This window comes from Lissotriton vulgaris, chromosome 5 (assembly GCF_964263255.1).
Source record: "Lissotriton vulgaris chromosome 5, aLisVul1.2, whole genome shotgun sequence".
Classification (NCBI taxonomy): Eukaryota; Metazoa; Chordata; class Amphibia; order Caudata; family Salamandridae; genus Lissotriton; species Lissotriton vulgaris.
In genome coordinates, this window is record NC_141693.1 from 235,621,856 (window position 1) to 235,638,565 (window position 16,710).

Below are 16,710 nucleotides of genomic sequence, written 5' to 3' on the forward strand. Positions count from 1 at the left end.
AACACCAGCTCAGGATGAGAATGATGCCATGTGCATGGGGTAGAGGTGCACTTGGGGATTTAAAGTCCAGTTAGATCCTTATCTCTGTTACCTTACTGGGATTCCAGAATCAGAATTTAGCAATATTTCCTTAATTATCTGTCCAATAGATTCACAATTAACTGCTTCAAGGAGTGGGGCTGGTAGACCACTGAAGAGCAGGCGAGAGGACCTTGAGAAGTAGGGGTGGACAGGGCATTTTAAGGACATGATGTTCAGTCGCAGTGTAGAGCAGAATAATGAGTTCAAATGTGAGTAGGGAGTTTTGAGGCAGCTGCACATTGGAGTGGGGTCAATGGAGAAGTCGTCTAGGGAAAGACATGAAGAAGAAGCTTGAAAGGAAGGAGGGGAAAGGACAGAAAGAGTCTGTGTGAAGGGCAGAGAGGAAGAGAGTGAGAAAGAACAAGTGCAAGATAGTCAGTGAGGAAGAAATGGAATGGTAGGTTCAGTGTAAAGTAAGCAGAATGAGAAGAAGGGAGCCGGACAGAATGGGAAGAACGGAGAAACGTTACAGTGTGAATCCAAACACAATGAAATAATGGAGGGATCAAGGGATATTGTTATTTTTGGGGAATGTGTCTTGAAAGGAATGGCCTCAGAGATGCGGAGGCGTTTGGTTTCTGTTCGGACATCATCAGAGTTCTGGACTACCCTCTTCCTTTGAGGAAATGAGCGGAGAAATATTTGAATTGTCAGATCCTGCATCGCTTCCCTTGCACCTCTGCACACATATTCCTTTCATAAAGGTCAGCCTTGAAATATAAATGTAACAAGTGTCCTCTTTCTAAACGGCTCAGTTTCCCCATGTCCTTATCATACATTTATTAGCTGTTCATATATGAAAATACTCGTATTCTACTAACATGTCTACCCTGACATTGTACATCACCATATCCATATGTGTAGACTGTCAAACATATGTAAGTGGATGGGAGATAAAGCATATCTCATTCCAATAGCATTAGTAAGTGTATATCAGTGGCGCACCAATACTTCCAGGGCTCCTACAGCAACATTGCTATAGCTCTGCCTGAGAAGGAGGGCATTAAAATCACTAACCTCACTGTTCAGTAGTAGCATAATCTTTGCACTAACTTGAACAAAGTAATGCCATCTTTTGAGAGGTAATCCCCTTTGTTCTGTGCCCTGACCTTAACTTAAGTACTTGATGTATGAAATGTTGGTTCCTACGTATAACAAGAACTTGTCTGTGTGCCCATCACCAGTACCACTTCCCAATCATTTTCCCAAGGAGCATGCAGATCTACAGATGACAAAAAGTTGTGGAAGTGACAACACCGGTACCACACAATAAAAGCAGCATAGTCAACACACTGCTGGCTAAGGCCCCTGTTGTTAATGAGAAGTTAACATGCAACGTAGACAACACACTCCTCCCCATGCATATGGTATTTAGGGTGAGACTTGCTACCCTTCTTAAAGGGATAGAGGGGAAATGTATATATCCCCCGCCCACTCCTTGGGCACAAAATTATCTTTAGTGCACTGAACAGTCCCCCACCCCCATCATGAGAGACAGTGGAAGCATCCGGTTGGCCACGACCTCAGTTCTGATTTAACTTTCTAGAAGCAAGACAAAAACACACAGTAGTGAGAGGAACACACAGGAAATAGCCAAACTTAAAGGCACGAAAGGAAGCACATTGGCAAGACAGTTGAAGAATGGGATGTGGTCAGGCATGGATGAAATGATCTTTTCCACCCGGCTGCAAGTAATTGCCTCCCTATAGCAATTTTGAAAGCGGTAACTATTTTCTGTGACTTTTTTCCCACCATTGAGCTTTTACTACTCAAGCTAAACACAGGAACCATAAATGCATTTTTATGAACCATGTACAATATAAGCTGCCCTCGAATTTAATTTTCTAAATGATAAAAGCACATTCAATATTGTATTGATAATATTAATGATTGAGTTCTCTATTGTAGGGCTTTAGGTTTGTAATGGAAGGGATATATATTTAGATTTTTTTTTAATGTTCAATTTAGGTTCCTTTTTTCATCAAATCCTTAAACCTTTCTTAGAGGGAAAGTTCTTGAATTGGATTTAAATCAGCAACTTAATTAAGTACACTACGTTTTATTAAGGAGTTCAGTGTGCTTATTTAATGCTGAGATAGGACACTAACATCCAGAATGAGGTGCTAGTCAACAATTTTAGTTACAATTTGGAAACTTGATTGAAAGTACTGGAATGTCCTCCAAAAAGTGAAAGGTGAGAATGGCAAGTGGTTATACGATAAAATTATCCATGATCGAAAACAAAGTGACCTTTTCTTCTTCATCCTTAGCCTTTCATGATAGTTGATAACTTTAACATTAGAATTCCACACATTAGAAAATATGGGTAGGTGGGTCTTTCAGGTATGCTCAAAGAAAATCATTTCTTGAGGGGCATTTGTCCCAAAAAAGAGTCATCATGAAGATTAGAACGTAGTGATTAATTTCTTTAAAAATGTTAATCAAATTCCATACTAGGTAATATCTTTTATATATTATATATCTATATATATATATATTATATATATCTCTCTCTCTCTATATATATATATATATATATATATATATATATATATATATATATGTGTGTATGTGTGTGATAGATGGGGCTACTTTGCATGCTGCAAATACTCGGAGCATAGGCTCCACAGAAGCCCCATAGACACGTCAATAATCACATTCAACTTCAAAATTAGTGCTGCTTCATGATTTTCTGTAATATTTCAACAAATGTTTTATTGGGGACTTTACCAGTATGTTGGTGAGCATTCAAGGGTACATGATACAATGTTATTAAAGCTAGAGATAGCAAATAGAGTAAAGTTGGTTGGAACACGAAATTCCTGTACCCATAATCAGTGTTGGAGGAACTAAGTCACCATGTGCAGTGATGTCAAATTGTGGTCGAAATTCCACTCTCCTTTCCTGCAGAGAAGAGCCATCCTTATTGCTCTGTGGTCCGGAGACGTTTTAGGTATCATCATTATCTTGGCAACAGCGGTGCTATTAAAATAATGACCGGGTCTAAAGTGCTGTGATTCTGAATGACCCTGGGATTCAAACGAATTGGTGGAAAGACATTTAATGGACACTGCAGAAAACATTATATTTTCTTAATCTTGACATTAAAAAGTCATCACTTATTTTATGTGTCGGTAAGACATCCAGTATCCTACTGGATTTTTTATCTAGTCAACACTTTTCTTTTTACTAGAAACTCCAGCTCAGATTATCTCTTTCTATTTTATATGTCTGAGTGTCAGGAGAGTAGCAGAGAAAGTTTATGCCTTGTGATTGTGACCTTTCTTACTTTTCATGTAGTTCATTGTAATCGAATTTCCTCATCTGAAACAGTATTATTTTGTTTTCAACATCAAGAGGAAGACTTTCAGAAAGAAGTGTAGTGTTCTCAGCTGACCACTCTGAACTGTAAAGTAGACTTTGGCTTCCACCACCATGAACATTATGTGTGCTCCTAACCTTAAAAATGTAGTGTCTCGTAATAATGTTAATTTTTGTGAAGGTTCTTTGAACAGAAGGTCCCACAGTGTTTACTTCTGAACTTTTTGTGTCAGTTCCTCATCTACCTATGCTATAGTAACTATGTTTAAATCGCAGTTGCTAATCTCTACTGGGTTATTAAAGGAACAGGAGACAAGGACCTGCAGATACGAAAATGAGTGTATCCAGGCCAGGTTTCTAAACTGTCCCATAGGATATGTTCCTTTGAAAGACATGGTATACTGTCTAACTATTGTTCTCTTTTTATGTAATGGAATATTGTGTAAAGTGATTGTATTTGGGGATTTTACATTTATTGTTTTTATGAATTGTTTTTATCAATTGTTTTGCATAAAACTGTGATAGATAGGAAGTGTATTGAAATGTTAACATTGCAACCAGTTTTTGAACAATAAAAGATTTTTGTAAAACTTCAGCGCTATTTAGCAATTGATTCAAATATTAGGTGGGATTTTCCTTGATGAATTGTATTATTGTGCACCTTGGGAGGTCTGACCTAGTTGTGAGTTGAACCTTGTATCCTGTTCCTTTCATCACCCAAGGGAATATTTGTTTGACTTGTCAAGAGTACCCTACTCCCTTGGCTACATCAAGGGGTCTCGCTCTCCTTTTTACATACATATGCTAATCCCTACTGCAATTAATCATCCATGCAGGATCCCATATGGAGGAAAGGCAGATGAGAAATGTATAGATGCTACTCTGCATTGCAGCAGTTTTACAGTTCACACCATTGGTGGAGAAGTGTGGCTCACTGGTTAGAGCGGCAGACTCTGAAGCAGATATCAGGCCCGGGACCAGGGTTCAAGCCCTGACGCGGCAGGGTCTTGGGCTCAATGTTCGCGGACTCGATAATTCTCGCCTCAGCGCCTACTCTAATCATGGGTCCCACGCTGCAACTCTGGGCAATAGCTTGCTTAATCTCCACAACGGCCCCAACAACACTGGGATGCCTGGCTTCACCTTGGGGGTGCCCAGGAGGGTCATCTCACAGGGAGAGCCAGGAAGGGTTCCACAGCGTTATACAGCGCGGGACGCCCTGTTGCTGGGGCAGCTGTGCGCTTTACAAGTATACTATTACAAGTATACAAGTATACTACATTGCGTGGACATCACAAATATTGTTCACCAGAGACAAAAATGTGTTCTTCATAGGAAGTACTTTTGTTCCAAACTGCTTTATCTCAGAGGAGGATGTCACACTCTGCTAGGATAGTGTGGTTTTTACACCGTAGGTCATAGCACAGAGAGCTCAAATTTTCCTACCAGCAAATTTGCTAATGTTGGTCACTTTGAACATGAAGCCTCATAAGCAGGCTTACTTCCGATTGACTGGTGACATAGTAAATGAGTTTGGTGACTGATAACTGCACGCAAGCAAGGGATCACCTGGCATTATTCTGTGCAACCTGCAAAAATATGAGCTGTACAGTAGCATAAGTTTGGATTCCAGCCCCGCCAGAACTCGGCCTTAAATGGGAAGAGACCTTGGCTAGTGTAGTTCTATTTCAGATTGTCTTTGGTTACGGAAAATGGGTTTTAAGTAATCTGTTTTAATGTGTTCTGGGTTCCTTCATGGGATAATGGGGATATGTTGAATTCCAATAAATGGTTTTTGAGTTTTATATAGTACAAACTAGACTCGAGGATATCAGTTATCAGAACACTTTACATGAGCACCAGTTTCGTTACAGATGGACACATTCATTTTTGTTAGGCAAGGGAGATTAAGTGATTTGCCCAGAATCACAGCATTTTGAGCATGCTGGCCCTGACCCGAACCCGGTTCCCCAGCTCCGAGGTCGACTGCTCTAGCCATAAGGCCCAATTGGAACAGGAACATTCATAAGCAATTATTGCAAATTAAAAAGACTTTGCCTTATCTGCACTTTTATTAAAAGGGAGTTGGAAGTTTCTGGGACGATTCCAAAAGACATGAAAGAGTACTTAATAGAGTGCTCTTGCGGTAGTACTTTCCGCACTCATGGATGCTTCTCTGAATGAACCGCTAGGTTCAAACTGGACCAGGAAAGAAAATGGATGCACCTAAGACAAGGATCTTGTGTTCTGTGTATGTCACTAAGAGAACACTGTCTGGGTAAAGGTTTCACCTCATTAGTGCCAGTTTAACACCCAAATATAGAAATAACAAAAAGGAAAGTGATAAATTAATCTTTGATAAGGGCCTTACTCTGCAAAGTTATCCATGTTACTGAGTTTTCCATAACTGTTGATTCATTTGAGTTAAAAAAAATTGGTAAAATCTGCAGTCTATGCAACAGGTGATGGATTATATGTCAAATTAAACAAATCTATAATTAATTTTGTGGAAAACGCCATGGCATGAAACATTTCAGCAGACCTGGGATAACAACAGTAATTTAGGTATTGCTCTGGAACCAGACAAAGATGGTTATTCAGGCTGCAAAAGATAGCTGCTAATGGTTAGGGTAACCAAGACGTGACAGCAGATTAATTTAGAGTGCAGCCTCTCTTTAAGCAAGCAACTAATGGCCCCCAGTTCATGTGAATACACAGGTAGATTTTTTCTTAATTATACACTACGCCTACTGTCTTATTTTAGTGAATGTGAGAAAAGCTATCCCACATTCAAGTTTCTTTGAGGCCCTTAAATATTTCTCTAACAGATCAGTTTGCAAATTAATTGGAGTCTTTGGCACACTGATGAATCTTTGGACTTGTCAAGAGTTTTTAAGACTGCAGATTTAATGCAGAGCTGGGTAGCTGGTGGTGAAAGTAAAGGAGTGTTGGTAAAATGGGATATAACGGATAAAGCATGCAGGAACTGTCAAGAGGTGCATGCACGGAGACATTGTGTACCAACAGATACTGCAGCAGATAGAGCTGAGAACTGTCCTCGCTGTTGGGTTTCCTAGACTAACTGGTGGCCAAGATTAAACAAGGCACATCCTCTCTCCCCTTAGTATTACTGCCACTGCCTCCTACCTGGCAAGTCCTTCACCTTTCACAGCTGGAGGTCAGCAGTCTCTCTAGGTTAAAGTACAGAGCTGGTTAGCAAAGTGGCACACCTCAGCTCCAATCCTAAGAACAACCCTTCTACAAAACAACAAGAAGAGAATGAGTAAACACAGTATCTAATGATGGATGGTGCTTTCTACCATGTAACCAGTGGCCCCGTGCTGCTTCAGTCTCATTACGCATTACAGATACCCATGTACAGAACATGAGTCTTCAAGACCCCACGTCACATGCACGAGGCCACTGCTTGCAGCATAAGCTGCTGCCCTTCCTTTCCACGAGATGTGTGTGCTGGGCTTGCTGGACCACACATCTCTCAAGGATGGGGATGGCTCCTTTTCATTGGTGAATGAGATGTGGTGAGTAAATGAACAGTTGCTGTTACAAAACTGCTGCCATCGACAGCCCCTTCCCCTTGGAGGCAGAAGGACCAGATTTGACTTTGGTTGTCCAGCACAGTGCATCTTCTCAATTCAGCTAGTCTGAGGCAAAGCAGCTGCAGCGACGGAGCATGGTGGATGCTGGCAAAGCTGTGACAAGCGGGTGTTTGAATGGAATCGTGAGTCTGAGTTACAGAAGCTATGTAGCGGAGCTTAAGAGAGAGGGTGCACTGCACTTCTACGCAACAAAATTAAAGTCATCTCATAAAAAAGCCTTAAAAGCCAATTCTCTGAACCATTCGAGATGATTACTGGATCATTCTTTTCTCTGTTTTTTTCATTAACATTTTCATTGCAACTGTTAAAAAATGAATGCGGATCCTAATGAAATGTTAACCATAATGCACGACTAGCTGGGCCGCCTTCAATGTGTGGATCATTATGGATCAAGTACTGTATATTTGCAGAGCTCCAGGTTATTCCCTTCATTTTGATTGATTTACATGTAGGAGATTTCGACTATGGCAAAGCAAGTGAAATGAATAAAATACAACGTGTTGTCAAGTACTAGTCAAGACACTGTTGATGCTTTAAGCAAAATGTCAGCCATGTTACAATGGAAAGAAAATGTGTGTAACGTACAGATATCTACATACATATAACAGTTTGAAGATTTTATTTTTGGGTCTATTTGCATTTGTATTTTATTTTTGTATTTTGTTATATTCAAAGGGGCGCAAGCTCTCCCAGAACTGACCTTGGATTCTCTCTCCTCCAGAAGGGTCTCCAGCTTCTTCTGGGCAGCTCGACCCTCGTGGTCCTCGCTGACAATCAGGATGATGTGGTTCCAGTTGAAGAGTCGCATCATCTCAAACCAGACATTGGCCTGGTGGGAGTAGGGAGGGACGGTGCGCAGGAAGGACAGATGGATGCTCTGCAGGACAGAAGGCCAATAGCAGAGTCATTCGAGATGTTGACAAACACATCCAAACCAGCGAAGTATGCTTATCCAAAAACAAGAAATACTTATGGTTTAAATCATTCACATATTCTTTGTCTGTCTCTGGTCGAGGCATCTCATAATGCTGTAGTCCACCACCACCTTGAAAAGAACAATTTCTTACACTCGGGGCGAGGACCATTGCAAATATTTTAGTCTCAGATACGTTCTCAAAATGGCTCTTCAGTTTGAATTCGACACCACCCAGAAACACATGCAAGTGGTTACTGGAGGATGTAAAGCATCTACAACAAACTTTTCCCTTCTCATTGACCCTTATCTTATTGGCGCAAGCAGAACTCCTTATGGAACTCTGTGAGATACAAAAGTACTTTGATACCCTCATGTTAAATTGTATGTAAGCACTAAAATGAAAAACCAATAAGCCAATTCACAATATCAAAAGTGGTGTCATGTAATGCGATAGGTAAACAGAGTAATTTGAGCCTATTGTCCAAATCTCGCTATTATATATAGTTTCCAAAGTTTGCTGCAACATTAATCGATTTACGTTGGGTCTCTGTTACTTCCCCAAAACTCTTTCATTCTCCACCACTCACAATACCTTATCACCCGTCTTTCTGGTGATCTTCTTCAACACTGGCCATGTTCCCTTTTTTCACCTCCCAGTGTATCCTCGCGAAGCCACTGCCCAACCCCCATTGGTTACTCGCAGTATGTCCCTTGGGCTTTTCTTCTGTTAAATTGGTCAGATGCTCTTACAACCTCATTTTTGATTGCAATCACCTAAGCACCCTGATTTTCTTCTAACATACTGGAAGAAATTGGGCAATTGTTTGAGGGGGTGGAAGCCTCACTCAGACATTAACCCCTTCGGCGCTTATGACGGAACCGTTCCGTCACGCGCCTCGGGTGAGCTGTGCTAGTGACGGAACGGTTCCGTCACGGCCCGCTCGACGCGCCTGCTTGGCGCGTTCTATTGAGCGGGCGCGTTCGTGATGGAACCGTTCCGTCACTAGCACAGCTCACCCGAGGCGCGTGACGGAGCGGTTCAGTCACAAGCGCAGGTGAGCCGTGCGACCCCCCCACCTCTAGCACTGTGGCGGAATTGCCGCCGCAGTGAAGGGATTAACCACAATCCTTGTCAGGGGCAACACAAAAGTCACTAAATTAACCTGCGATCAGCCCTCTGGTAGCGTGGCACAAAGCGCCAGACCTGGAAAAAGTCACTAGTTCTGTCTTACCACATTGGAGCACGGGGCAGACACTGAGACCAGGTTAGTCTCGCTCAGAATTGTACCTTATGTTCTTGATGCAAAGCTTTGTGGTGCTCGGTGTGGGTTCCTATCAGGAGCTGTACAGTGCTGTGATGCACGTTAATATGTTTTATTGACCTATCAGATTCTTCAACAAAATTCACTATCCAAACTCTTCCTCCATTGAGAGGCTATTCACTGCATTACTTGGATATTTATCAGCAGAGTGTACAATCAGCTAGTCCCAGATCTATTGAACACTCACACCTCCACAATCGGACTTTGCAGACAGCTTCCTCAGTCATGCTACAAATTTATTAGTGGACTCATGGTTTCGTAACGTCAACGATACAAAATAATTGTTCCATGTCTTTACCCAACATATGGATCAATAATACATGAAGATATAGGCTTGTGGATATCTAGATTATAAACAGACACCCTAAACAAGGTCTCTCCTTTTTTTCGTTTCTATGTATGTTGTCCAAATTCACATATTTTGTTTTGTGTTAAAACACATTTTTTGTACAGCACTTACACGTTACCCATGTTGTTGAACATTCCTGTGTTTCCCTCCTTTTTCCGTGATTTGATATCTATATCATTTTAAGATACATGAATAATGATTATATCTTGATAAGTAGGTATACCTAAGTGTGTCAGTATCAAGTTCTTTCCAAATTTCACTTTTATTTCATTTGTGTATGTCTGAATGTAAATATTATTCAGTCAGTCAGTTTAATCTTTATTCGACTATCAAAAAAGGTAGACATAAAAGTACAATCATATTGAATTTAAAAAAACATGTTAAAAGGACAGATATAATCACCGTTATTAAAAATCATTTCATTACTTATATTATATCAAAAGGCATTCTCACAACAATGGCATCAAAATAGGCCCAAAAATTATTATTGCGTACAAAAAAAATCAACTACAGGTTTAATAAGAACATATCAGTTCTTTTCTACTATATTCTGATAGTTTTCCTCACATCAATTGCTTTCAAAATGAAGAGGGCAACACTATAACTTGTCAGGTGGTCACCTAATGTCACCAAGAATTTCATAGCTAGTTTGTGTATTTGTGTATTATGGGTGACTGACTGTTAGATTTGGGGGTCTCTAGTTGGCACAGGTAGGTACTTGTGACAAATAGGGACCCTCTCCTCTAGTCAGGATAAGGGGATTACACTCCTAAAATAACCCCTGTTCACCCCCTTGGTAGCTTGGCATGAGCAGCAAGGCTTTAACTCAGAGGCGTTGTAAGTTAAGCAGTTGTGACCGCATACAGTAACCCAGTGACAACACTACAAATAGACACCACACAGGTTTTATATAAAAAATAAGTAGACTTTCTATAGAGTTACCACAAGACCATAAACAAATAAAATACACACTACTATTACTTTAAGATGGTTGTTTTAAGCTTTGTTCAGTTCAGTTCTTAGATGCGACACTCTGCGTCAATGTACCTTAGGTTGCGTTGTGCTTCCACGACAAGGTATGTCGAAGGGATGGGAAATGCAGCAAAGTTCAGATACAGAGAAATAAAGACGTGAAGATCTTCCAGATGCGGCACGCTTCTCGGGGATGCGAGAAGTTCTCGGTTCCATGCGTGGATTGCAGCGGCGACACCCTGACGATGCGACGGCAACAGCTCCAGCGGCGACACTCTTCTCCCACAATGCGTGAAGCTTCCACTCGATGTGACAACTACAGCGGCGACATCCAAGATGCGACGGCAGCAGCTCCGACGGCGGTACGCTTCTCGAGGATGCGAGGAGCTCTTCTTCGATGCGGTGCAGTGCGACAGTTCCAGCGGCGACACCCTCCTTCGGAGTTGCGACGGTAGGCACAGCAACGGCGACGCACTCCAACCTCGTTGCGAGATTCCTCTCCTGATGCGGTGCAGTGCGACAGCTCCAGCGGCGACACCCTCCTTCGGAGTTGCGACGGCAGCGACAGTGGCACGCTTCCTCTTTGTTGCGGCACGCTTCTCTACGATGCGATGCAGGGCGACAGTTCCAGCGGCGACACTCTCCTTCGGAGTTGCAACAGCAGGCCCAGCGACGACTACATGCTTCTTCTCATTGAGTCGCGCTTCCAGCTCCCTGCGACACGCAGTTCCTCAGAAGGCCCTAAACAACAGCAAGAACTCTGGGGAGCTGGGGGTGAAGTCTGTTGTCCCTGAGAGTTCAGCTGGAGGCAAGCTCTTTTCCAAGACCTTGGAGATCCTTCACAAGTTGAAAGCAAAGTACACAAAGTTCCTTTCTCCTTTCTTTGGCAGTAAGGCAACCACTGCAGGCTAATCCCCCAAGCAGCACTTCAGCTTGGGAATAGTCTCTCCTCAGTTTCTTCAGGTTCCTCTCCTCAGTAAAGGTTTCTTCTTTTAGTCCAAAAGTGATTTCATTTCATGGGATCCGGGTCCCAATATTTATACCCCAAAATCCTTTGTTCTCTGAGGGGAGAGGGGCCTTTGCCCAGTCCAAATCAGTTCTGAAGCACTCTGTTTACCAGACTTCTCCTTTCCTTTCACAGTGCAGGGCATGCACATCAGACGCCCCACAGGAGGTGGAACCAGCATTGTGGAAGGCAAGTACAGTCCTGGAGCACTTTGTTTACAGGACTCCTTCTCTTCTTTCAGTGTGCAGGGCAGAGACATCTGCCGCTCCCCAGAGGGTCGAGCCAGCATTGTGGAAGGCAGGCACCGCCCTATTCAAGGTTCAGGTGCAACTCTTCCCTCCCATCTAGATGCAGATCTCTCTATTCACCAGTGGGTGACTCAGCCTGTCTCTTGGAATCCCCCAGCTCTGTTACTCCCAAAACCAGACAAAGGAATACACAACCTAGCAGAGGCAGGTTTGAATGGTTAGACAAGCAAATACCTACTTTCTAAAAGTGGTATTTGCAAACACAGAATATTAAAATAAACTTCACTGAAAGATGTATTTTATTATTCTGAGTTCAGGCATACTAAACTAGAATTTCTACCATGTTCTCTGAGTCTGTTAGGATTATAAACATGTAATAATTTAACAGCCCATTCTGGCCTAAGGAGAACAGGTAGCCTTGCAATAGTGAAAAACGGAAATGGCTGTAATTCACTATAGGACATGCCACACACAGCAGGGCTTGTCCTTCCTTATACTTACAATTCACCCTGCCATTGGGCCTACCATAGGGGTGACTGATATGAAGAAAAGGGAAGGTTTAGGGACTGGCAGGTGGGTGCACTTGCCCAGTCAGCATGACAGTACCAGACTGCACGCAGGCTCTGCAATGGCAGACCTTAGACACATTTTACAAGGTTGCTTCTGTGGGTGGCACAACCAATGCTGCAGGCTCACCAGCAGCATTTGGATCACACGGCCTGGGCACACTCAGTGCACTGTACTAGGGTCTGACAAGTAAACCAAATAGCCAAACATGGAACCACTGATTAGTACATCAATTTACAATAGGGAGCACTTGCACTGTGGCACTGGATAGCAGTGGCACAGTGCCCAAAGAATCTAACACCAGCAAAAATACATGAGGCAACAGGAAAAATGGAAGGGAGACCCATGCCAATGGTGCCAGGTCTAACACTATCAATTACAAAACAACAAAGTGCAATGTGCTCTGTTTACATGTGTTATCGCACAGGCATGGTATCTCATCAGACGGATGAGTCCTCATTTTTGGGAAGGTTAGAGGTGATGAATGATGCCACATCTTAGTCTTATTAGCACAAAGCGGTGCTGAGCATAGGTCACAGATGACAAATAATTATTGGCACATGCTTCTAGGTTATACGATATGTACAAGGCAACAGTAGATGTCTTCCTCTCAGCCTTAGATCTCAGATCCAACCTATATTGTAGGTAGGTGTCTCTGATATCCTTCTTTGTATGGGACAATGTTTTTGAAGTTTCTGACCATACTGATATTTTGTACATATTTTGTAAGGTGGAATTGATATATAGAAGCCATGGAATTTTTAAATGTGTCGTGCTGTTTAAGACAATCTAAAATATTCGATTTGGTAAAAGCAGTTTCTTCCCATTTCCAAATTGAGTCCCACAGTAACAGTGGTCTGGCCAATAAGAAGTTTTCTAAAAACTGAAGACCCACCTCATAGTGTGCAATAGGGTTGGAAGAAGATGGGAGTAAATATAATAAACATTTCAGTAAAGAATTTTCTTGCATTTGCAGGTCCTTGCTTTTTGCATGGCCCCAAAAGCCCTGCTCCGTAAAGAGCTCTACATGCTCCTTTAGCTTTTTATATAGCTACCATCTCGTTAGTTGCCCGATTCCCCAATGTGGAGGAAAATTAAAAAATTCCCTGAGTTTCCCTGCTCATTTTGGCTCTGGTATTCGAAATGTGTTGGCACTAAGAGCCGTTATCTGTGATAAAGTTAGCAAAAGGAATTAACGGTATTGATAGGGCTATTTTCAATTTTAAAAAAAGTTTTGGGAGGTTTAGGTTTGGGGCAACAAATCACTCTATATGTTTTAGATTTATTTATAACCATTTTCCTTTGTATTATGAAGGCTGAGAAAGCGTCCATCAATCTCTGGAGACCTACCAGAGTTCTTGCTAAGAGTACAGCGTTGTCCGCGAATATTAAAACAGATATCGGATGACCTGCCACCATGGGTGCATTGCCTCTATTGTCTGAAAATAATCATCTATCCCAATAATAAAAAAGGAGAATAATATTGGTGCTAACACGCATCCTTGCAGTCTCCTCCGCCTCACTTTGAATTTGGATGAACATTCCCCCAAGGGGCCAAAACGGACTTGTCTGGTTAGGTTCTCATACAAACGAGAGAGATACCCAATAATCGCCCTTGGTGCTCCCATCGAGATTAGGACTGGCCAGAGCAAATTATGGTCCACCAGGTCAATTGCACTGCTTAGACTGGCAAAGCGCAAATATATGGTGCCTGCCTTTGCCCTGGTATACTTGGAATAAATATTATTCAAGGCATTGATGTTTCCGAGGCTACTAGGAAACAATCATTACTAGAAAATAAATGTTACAGTTCCCTACAGAACCAAGTGTTTATATATACTATACCTAATATAGAGCAGATTGGCCATTTCCTTTTTATTAGACCTTTTACCTTTTTACCTCAGCATTTCTCTGAACCTTCTATTTTCATAACTCTAGATATAGGCACTCAATTTCCAGGCAGGCCAAGCAGAAGGACATTGGATAGGTACCAAGCAAGGGATACTCCCTTAAACAATCACATGTAATAGACAAACATTTTCAATGCAACGGTCTTGCCTTAGCAAAAGTTAGAGCTATTGGCATTGTAAATGACAACATTTTTATTTATGTGTTGGTTTTGAAAACAGATAAATAAATGGCATTGTCATTTACAATGCCAATAGCTTAATCTCTCGCAAATGCCACACACAAACGCACAGACCCCCACACACACACAAAGCCACAAACACACACAGTGCCCCACACAGACAGAGCCCCACACAGACAGAGCCCCACACAGACAGAGCCCCATACAGATAGAGCCCCACACACACAGAGCCCTACACACACAGAGCCCCACACACACACAGAGCCCCACACACACACTGAGCCACACACAGAGCCACACACACACACACACACACACACAAAGAACCACACACACAGAGAGCCACACACAAACACAGAGAGCCAGCCAGACACACACACATACACAGAGCCACACACACATACACACACACACACAGCCACACACACACACAGAGCTACACACACACAGAGCTACACACACACAGAGCCACAGAGCCACACACACACACAGAGCCACACACACAGAGCCACACACACAGAGCCCCACACACACAGCCACACACACACACAGAGCCACAGACACAGCCACACACAGAGCCACACACACACAGAGCCACAGACACACACAGAGCCACAGACACACACAGAGCCACACAAACACACAGAGCCACACACACACACACAGCCACACACACACAGCCACGCACACACAGCCACACACAGCCACACACACAGAGCCACATTCACAGAGCCACACACACAGAGCCACACACAATAAATATGGACTTAATGGTCATACTAGGAGCAGCTAACATACTGTATACGTGAAGGGGTACTGGCGTGACAGGAACAGCAGAAGCCAAGTTGCTAAAGAGAGACAAGCAGCTTCTGTGCTACTATTGGCATGGCTGTGCAAATGCACTATAGCAATGATGAGACAAAGGCCTTGTGTGCTGGTGCTAGGAGCCGATTGTGATCGGAGGTGTCCAATCATGTGGCATGACGAAAATGTGTTTTGCTGCCAAGTTGGAAAGCAGAGAGCCCGAGGAAGTGAAAAATTGTGCCGTCTTCCTAGGTGGCATAATGAAGCAGGTGTGGCTAGGAGGGTGTTGCCTTGTACCTGGGGTGTGTGAGAAATACTGCTTGCAGCTGGCACACGTGGAGGACTGATGTCATGCGGTTGGATTGCTAGCACTCTGCTATGGGCGTGAGGGGTAAATCCATTGCCGAGTTTGCAAGAAATGATGGTAACCTGTTGCTGGAATAGGAGGGAGTGAATAATGCTTTGCTGCTTGGAAGCACCAGAAGACTGGAATAACCTGTTGCTGGAATAAGTGGACGAGCAATGCTTCAGGCAGATAGGGGGTGATTGCTTGTTTCCTGGGTACGGGTGAAGCAGTGATGCTTAGTTGGTGGCGTGGTGATAGCAAGTGGAGGTAAGGGAGGCTCAATGACTGGTGGATTGGTTTTGGAAAGTGAAGCTCTGTTGTTAAAGCAGGTGGGTAGTAAAAGGCTCTGTTACTGTCATAGTGATGCCCGACTGCTGCGTGGGAGAAGAAAGGCCGCTCTTTAGTTCCGGTGGCCCCAGAGTGTTTATGAGGAGGTGCCCTGTAGCTCAAAACCTAATGCCCTTACCTTGCTAATGATGTGGCCAGAGGTCTCTCCAGGAGGTGTCACTGCTGCGGGCCACCTTTGTCTGTCATGCTGCTTTTCTCTTGATTTCTCGTTCCTCCACATGCACATAGATACTGCTCGCATTCCCGACATCCCTTGGTGGGACACAACACTTCCGATCACGGCTACGCACAAGCCTCTGTTTTGTAGTCCCAATTCATTGCTTTCACAGCATCGAGGGACCTCAAGCCTTGCATCTCACCAAGGTTAAATGCAGTTAGGGACTTCATAAAAGGCCAACATTTATACATGGGCTGAGTGAGGCTTAAGACTTCCGATTTTTAAAGCCTAAAAATTGTTTTCTTTTAGCTGTCTTTCCCCTAAATTTATGTCACTGTTAGTCAATGCGGAAAATACATTCCCCCGATTGTCTATTTACTATCTCCCTCATATCTGCTCCAAAATATTAGAATGCATGTAAAACGTAGCCACGGAGAAGGGCCATTAATAGGGTGGTGTGACGATTTAAAATGAAACAAACGGGGATATTATCCAATCGCGGCACCCGAGCATAACTGCACCCGGCAGTGACGTCATAGGCGTGAGTCATATTTTTTAGTCAGTATG

At 42.9% G+C, this 16,710-nt stretch overlaps 1 protein-coding gene across 4 annotated transcripts in view; it reads right to left on the reverse strand.

Moving 5' to 3' along the window:
- The window catches only part of GRIN1 (glutamate ionotropic receptor NMDA type subunit 1), an 851,805-nt gene that overhangs the window by 570,035 nt on the left and 265,060 nt on the right, over positions 1 to 16,710 (reverse strand). For all 4 annotated transcript variants that reach the window (XM_086921247.1, XM_086921250.1, XM_086921251.1 and 1 more), the window contains exon 3: positions 7,720 to 7,896. In XM_086921247.1, the coding sequence (XP_086777373.1) occupies positions 7,720 to 7,896 (177 nt within the window). The remainder of the gene's footprint in view (positions 1 to 7,719; positions 7,897 to 16,710) is intronic.